Here is a 7,350-nt window from a genome sequence, read left to right as displayed (position 1 = left end):
CCGAGCGGCGGGGCCTCGGGGCCCGGCCCGCCCGGGCAGGCTGCCGGCGCGGCTCTCACTGACTGAAAAAAACGAACAAAAATCATCCCTTTGGCGCTCGAGTTCGGTGCTTTCACTTTGACCAAGAGCCGGTTGACTTCTTTGTCTCTGCTCAGCCGAGTCTTTAGAATTATTATTATTTTTCACCAAAACTAATTTTGAGGATTCTCTAGTGACAGGACAGGAAACCAGTTCATCCCATTCCAATACTTCGATAAAATGGGATCCAAGCAGATTGCCCAGGAAACGTTTGATGATGCAGTGCAAGAAAATATTATGGAGTTTGAAATGGATCCAGAAGAGGCTGTGAGAGAAGCCGTGAAGCAATTTGAGGCCCAAGGTATTGTAAATCCATCTATTTTTGCTGTTTCAGGTTTTTACAGGCTGAAGTTTCAGATACCACAAAATGTAAGAAAGTATGCAAAAATTGACCATCCAGTACTGAAGTGAAGCTTTTGTGATATGAAACATAGATGCTATTRATGCATGGATTTATGGATTAATTAATACATTAGTAACCATTAATACATGGTTCTGTGGAGTAGTTATGACTGAAACACTCCTTTAATTGAAACTGTAAGCTTCAATTCGGAGAATAAAAATGAACTTACTTTTTCCTTTTGACATTTAGCTAGAACTGATGCAGAACTTTGGCAACCTTTCAGTTTCATGATGCACCACACTTTGTTTACTGTGATTTAACTTGACTAATTTTACTCAAGATCCTGCATTTCTATTAATCTTGTTCTAATTTTTGCTTCTTAGGTGTTGATCTAAGTAATATTGTGAAAGCCGTGCAGCAGCCTACCTCTGAAAATGGCCAAAAGCAAAAACATGAAATTTTATTGGTAAGAGTAAACATTTCTGTTGCTTTTCAGGGATCAGTGTTGTCTCACAGTTTAATAGACTAAGTGTCTCAAGACGTGGCTTCTGCCCAATTTCTGTGTGAGCTCTTGAACAAATGATTAATCCCACCTGCCTGCAAACTAGGAATAATAATGTAAGTGTTCAAAGAGCTGTCTGCATTTGCTGGTTGAAGCATCTAAGCAAGTACCAAATATCAGTATTTCCTGACAAGAAAGTGCAGAGATTCTGTTGCRGACAGGTAAAGTCAAACAACACAAGAATTTTAATGAAAACAAGCCATTCTGCAGATAGATAGAAAGATTCAGTGCAGTCCCTGTCTAGCAAGAATAGAAAGCTACTGGTGCATGCCACTGCCATTTGTGGGACATACTAATGTGAGCCAGTCACTTACTAATGGTCAGACTGACATACAGCACAAAAACGATCGCTAGAGYAGGTTTTTTCCAATCAGTCTAGGCAGAGAGGCCAAGTACTGAGTGGTACTTGCAGAGCAGACTAAATTTCCTCCTTGTACCAATTGRAGATCCTCTTGCTCTAGAATGACATCAGTGGCAGAAGTACAGAGAAACTCACATTCCTCCAGTTGTTCTGTGCCTAAAGACAAAATGCTGCTCTTCAGAACAGTTGCTTCTTAGCTATGCCAAATTTGTTTTAAAAGGAGAAAATTACTATAAGCAAACAAGTGTCACTGACTGTAARGAACTGCTCTTGTTCCTCCTCGGTTCAGATGAGAAAATAACTCTTGTTCTCTTCTTCAGACTTTAGATTCCCTCAGGAGATCTGTTGCTGACTCCGATCTCACTGAAATGGCCGAGCAGTTAGYGCTCTTCGCGGAGCAATGCAAAGAACAGCTGGCTTTCCGCTACCTGGCTGGGCAGCATGGTGCCTATTCTGTGGTATTCTCTGCCTCCCAGCTGGCTTCCGGAGACAGAAATTTAATGCTGAAAGTTTTTTATACTCTGTCTGCCATCCTGGATGGGCAGCCAGACCTACTTGACTCTGCTGGCCAGAATCTGCTGCTACAAACTCTGAAAGAACGAGCAGAGGATGCCGAAATGACACTAGCTGGGATCCGATGCATTCGACACGCGTGTCTGAAACATGAGCAGAATCGTCAGGACCTTGTGAAAGGCGGAGTTCTGCCACTTCTGACTGGAGCTATCGTGCAGCATGGAGACAGTGCTGATGTCGTTCGAGTGGCCTCCTCAGCACTCAGGATCATGACATTTGATGATGACATCCGAGTGCCCTTTGGTCATGCTCATGATCATGCCAAAATGATTGTATTGGAAAATGACGGGTTAAGGGTCCTCATTGAAGCTGCAAAAGGTAAAGTCAACCCCGTGACTGTTGATTCTAATTTCAAATAATTTTTACTATCTCATCTTGAAACTGCTTTGTAGTAACTGAAGCTTCTCAGAGATGTCTTTGAAATATGCTGCTAAAATGGTGTTTAATTCGTTTGATAAAAATGTGCCCTGAAAGAGAAAAATGATTGCTTCAGAAGCTATCAAAAATACCAAGGTGACAGTTATCAGAGCTATTTGTCAGTCTGTCTAGTGAGTATTTTATAGCCCAGTGCAAGCTTACACACCCATTATCCCTGCCAGGATGCTGCATTCTTACTATAAAAGACCTTTGTGAGCCAAAGAAAGACATTCTGTCTCATATCTAGAGATATGGAGTGCACAAGTTGTCATCTGTGGTGATGTGTTCTAATGTGCAAAGTGAAATTCACTCCCCTGCTTGATTTTTTTTCTTTTTATGAAGCACAGTAAAACACCTTGATTCTGCTAGCATCCTTCCTTGCTTGTACTTACTCTGTTCATCATCTTTCCTCTGCAGCTTTCACAGATAACGCCAGTGTTCTCAGTGAACTGTGTGCCACTCTTTCTCGTCTTTCTGTCAGAAATGAATTCTGTCAAGAGATTGTGGACCTTGGGGGCTTACATTTTATGGTGTCTCTCCTTGCTGACTGCATTGACCATCCAGTGAGTGAAATAAAGTGTACTTGGGCRTGGAGGTAAAACAACAGAGAGTACTTTTCCTGGCTGTGAATAAGCCTTAGACTATATGCATAATTTTAGGTACATTTAGGGTTGAAACCCAGCCACCTGTCTGCCTCCCTTTTTACAGCCTGATCTACAGAACGAGGTTACATGTCYTCTGTCAAAGCTAAGAATGCAGAAATTCTAACTCCCTTTTCACTGTTACTTCCTCTGYCCTCACTACTACTGTCTCACTCTGCCCTCCATGAGCAGAGCTCTCATTGCTCCCCAAAAAGCTGAGCTTCTGGTTTCCCACAGCCCTGGCTAGAAGAGGTCCAAGAGGATTTAGATACTTGAATCCCAAAGGGTTGGTGTTTGATTCTTTAAGCTTCTTTGAAAACCYCTTTCAATATAAAGAAGATTCCTTATTATTCTTTCTAGCAAGAAATTGTGCCTGAGATGTGAGTGTCTGAGAATAATGTTGCTCTTCATAGCTGAGAATTAGAACTTTTTCAGTGGAGTTGCAGGGGTCTGTTCAAAAGTTTGTGAAACATTTTCTCTTGTTGTCTAAGCTATTTTTTTCTTGATGAATACAGGATGTGGTKAAGCAGGTGCTGAGTGCCATCCGAGCAGTTGCAGGTAATGATGACGTGAAAGATGCCATAGTTAATGCTGGGGGAACGGACCTCATTGTGCTGGCTATAAGCCATCACCTTGCCAATCCTCAGGTACGCAGCAAATTAGTTGATGATGTCCCAGTGAGGCTGAGATTGGAGATCAGTTTTGGGGCTCATGATATAGCAGTGTTATCTTGTGGGGCAACAACCCACAGTATTGCTTTGACTTGTGATAAAGCAGTCTGTGCAAAGAACAGACATTCTGAGCATAGTCATCTAAGCATAGCTGTTAATGGTTGCATTTAACATTCCTTTCCTAACCTGAACAATGTGTTAAACCTTTTAATATCCACTTGTTGTAGAGTGGTTAAGTGCGTGCTTTGGCAAATAGTTGTGTAAAYGAAAAGAAACTGTTTCTTGTTTCTGAATGAAACGGATATGGGATAGTCATTTACACCTGTGAGGCTGATATCAGGTCAGATTTCAGCCACTTATTTTCGATCTGATGTAATTGACAGTGTGGAACTTGGTTTACATGCTAGAGAAGCAGGAAGTTTCAATGGAAGAAACTTTTTGTAAAAAAAACATTTTTCCCTTAATGCAACATTTTCAGCTGGTGAATCCCTCTTCCTCTTTGTTTTGCAGATCTGTGAGCAAGGTTGTGCAGCCTTGTGCATGTTGGCTTTACGCAAACCTGAGAACTGTAATGTCATCATGGAAGGTGGAGGGGCTTTGGCAGCTCTCCAGGCTATGAAAGCACACCCAAAGGAAGTGGCTGTACAGGTATTTGCCTCAGAGCTCTTGATTCTTAATTCAGGATTAGTGCTGGTAGTGTTCATTGCCTCATAGGGATTTTGTCCTTTACTGACAAATACCAGAAGGTTGTGAGTATGTTGGGAAGATAGCTGCAGCCTCTTTCTAAGAGTCTGCTAGAGGTGTAAGAATTGGAAGATATGTGTGTGTGTGTGTGTGTGTGTGTGTGTGCATGTGTATGTATTTAATGGGTATGCAGGACTCCCTACATCTGCTCTTTCTTCCATTTCTCTACAAAAGATGCTAATATCTCTCATTTACCTGTCTTCTCAGAAACAGGCTTGCATGCTGATCCGCAACCTAGTCTCTCGGAGTCGGGACTTTTCTCAGCCCATTTTAGAGATGGGAGCTGAGAACCTAATAACAGAAGCTCGTGCAACACACAAGGACTGTGATGATGTGGCCAAAGCTGCACTGAGAGATCTTGGCTGTAAAGTGGAGCTCCGAGAGCTGTGGACAGGTCAGAAGGGAAGCCTAGCTCAGTAAATCATCAGTCCATTGAGCGCTGGAGCTACAAGGCATCTGTACATGAAGTCTGAGGGGGGGAAACAAAGTGTCATGAATTAATTTGCAGTTACAGCTGAGCTGGACTATCTGAGGCAAATGCCTGGCTTGTGAGGCTGCAGTGAACTTTTGTTTTTATGAGAGCTACGGCTGAAATGGCTTTATACATTCACAGGCTGGAAATCAACTCTRTGTAGTAATCATTCCTTGAATCATCTAATGCCTGAAGATGATCTGTTCTCCCCTGTTTTGTATGTTACACGTTTACAGAACAGGGCTATTCCCATGTGCTCTCTTCTATCCAGTAAGAGCAAAAGTGGATCGTGTTCATAGGAATTTGGTACATACTGTGGCAGCTGGTTCTGATTTGTTCTGCTCCCTGCTGATGGAGGCTAGCAGCCTGATCTGTAATGGGATGAATGAGGAGGGATCCCATGGTTAGTGAATGTGTTCTGTCCTGTTTTACTCTTGTTATACTAACTGTTATTTTACTGCTGTTTTAGTACTGACCATATTCTATGCTGCTTCTTTGTGTTGGATTTTCAGTAAACATAGCATTTTAAACAAATGTGAAGCAAGGAATTCAAATAGTAAGGCCCAAATCAGCATACTTTTATGTTACCATTTGCTTCTAGGAGGAAGGGTTATGTTCTCCTTCAGTGAGATGAGCAAGTCAGGGACTGGTAGAGAAAACAGTAATTTTAAAAGCAGGGACAGACTAGCAGTGAGTACCACCCAAGGGGAAGCAAGCTCTGGRGAGTTCTTCGTAGGGCAACACGCCCCTGGAGCGAGGAGCGGTGCTGCTAATTGTAATGTAGATGCTGTGCGTGTCCTGCACTTGCCCTCAGTTCATATTTGGGGGAGCAAAACAGGAGAGGTGAAATATCCAAAAAGCTTCTGGAGTCTCAGCAAAAGGCATCTGTGTGCCCCCAACTGGGTGGTTCCTAATTCTTGCTGTGCTGTGTTGTTAGCAGCTCTGCTCTGGATGCTGATAACAGTCTTTGTCCTGTTGCTTGCTTTTTGCTTGAATCCGTATTTTCTAACATGCCGATTTCTGTAGAAATGTTGACCCTGTAAAACATAAAAACATTTAAGCATGGTTGGCTCTTTATGGAGCCTTTTTGAGTCAGGAAAAGAAAGATGGTAAAAAATGCCTTGGTGCTGAGTTTGTAAGTAAATACTGCTGCAGCCTCACATTATCTCCTGGCAGATAACAAAAGGTAAACRTGTTCTTCAAAGGCTGTGCTTGCTAATCCCACGAGCAGTGTTTATATGAGCAGAAGCTGCCTAGGTCTCCTCCTCTGTTCTTGTGTAAAAAGCTTGGTATGTTTGTGTACTGTTCTGACCTCCTATTTGAGATCTTCCTGTGAAGGTATCCTGCTCATTTGTGGCAGAGCAGCTGAGAAAAGCTGAAGAGGCCCTGGGTTACCAGGTGCTGTGSATGCCCTGTGTTGGGGAGAGCCTGATCACTCTGGGGAGCACATTTGATGCAGCTTTGCCCCACCAGTGGTTCTGGGAGGGGAGAGAAGCAGTGCCATCGCTGAATGTGCTGCTGCAAGGGAATTGAAAGGAGGTTTTCCCCACAATGACAAAATAATGTAATTTTTCCTTCTGCTTTAAACAAGCATTAGGGTGATGCTGTGCTTCTCCTGGCAGCTACAGTGTTTTCCTTTTTTTCCATGTCAGTCATGGGGTCCTGTGTGSCTGGAAGGATGGCTGGTGCATTGATATCCCCCTCCCTCCCACCAATGTAACCCACTATGGGGTTACACGTGCTGGAGTGTCTAGGATCCCTCCTCCAGGTTTATACAAGCTGCCCAAACAACTTTCCTTTCCTACTTAGGACAAATTATTTCAGCAGACCAATTACTTCCAAAACAATGTCTACTTCATTCTATTACAGAAAAGCAATGCACCTCTCAGTAGGAGCAGAGGAGATGCTGAGGTTTCATACTGGAGGACCTCCTCCGTCTCTGTCACCCAGCTGAGCAGGGATTGTAGACATGACTCAACCTCTAAGAGGAGTGAAGCTCGCAGGGCAGAGCAGGTATGAGGCTGGGTGATAACCTGGCTTTCTGGAAGCTCCAAGGGTCCCATAAACGGGATCTTCTCATCAGTGTGGGCTCTGCTKAGTGAGTCTGGCTGGAGCTCCTGTCAGGTGCAGGGAGATGGAGAAGGGGAAGCTTTTTCTTCCCCTATCTTTCCTCCCCTCAAGATTTATTCTGTTTTCAGGCTGAAGCCACCAGAATCATCCAACGTGGGTGACAAAGTGAAAGCGCTACTGCGCTCATACSTGAGCTCTGTTTCAAAACCCCAGCTGCAGCTGCTTTTAAAGAGCACTGGGGGGGGGGAGTTTGGTGTCGCAGCCAGGTCTGACTTTGCACGGCCCGGAGCAAGGCAGCGGCCTCCTGTCACCCAGCCAAGCCCCGCGGGGTCACGGCCGCAGGCCGGGCGCCGCACGTGGCCGTGCAGGATGTGTGCTCCAGGCACGGCACGGCACGGCACGGCACGCCGCCCCGGTG

General features: G+C 44.2%; 1 protein-coding gene across 1 annotated transcript; it reads left to right on the top strand.

Moving 5' to 3' along the window:
- The first annotated feature begins 19 nt into the window (after positions 1-19).
- On the top strand, positions 20-5,927 carry ARMC6 (armadillo repeat containing 6). Its single transcript, XM_085315346.1, has 7 exons — positions 20-379; positions 805-887; positions 1,665-2,235; positions 2,752-2,897; positions 3,491-3,622; positions 4,157-4,294; positions 4,598-5,927. Exons 1-7 carry the CDS (start codon positions 259-261, stop codon positions 4,808-4,810), a joined length of 1,404 nt encoding a protein of 467 aa, XP_085171472.1. The 5' UTR covers positions 20-258; the 3' UTR covers positions 4,811-5,927.
- The last annotated feature ends 1,423 nt before the right edge of the window (positions 5,928-7,350 follow it).

This window comes from Rhea americana, unplaced genomic scaffold (assembly GCF_003343005.1).
Source record: "Rhea americana isolate MKP2758 unplaced genomic scaffold, rheAme1 scaffold_428, whole genome shotgun sequence".
Taxonomy (NCBI): Eukaryota; Metazoa; Chordata; class Aves; order Rheiformes; family Rheidae; genus Rhea; species Rhea americana.
Note: the sequence above shows the minus strand (reverse complement) of the source record. Positions and strands in the feature narration are given on the sequence as shown.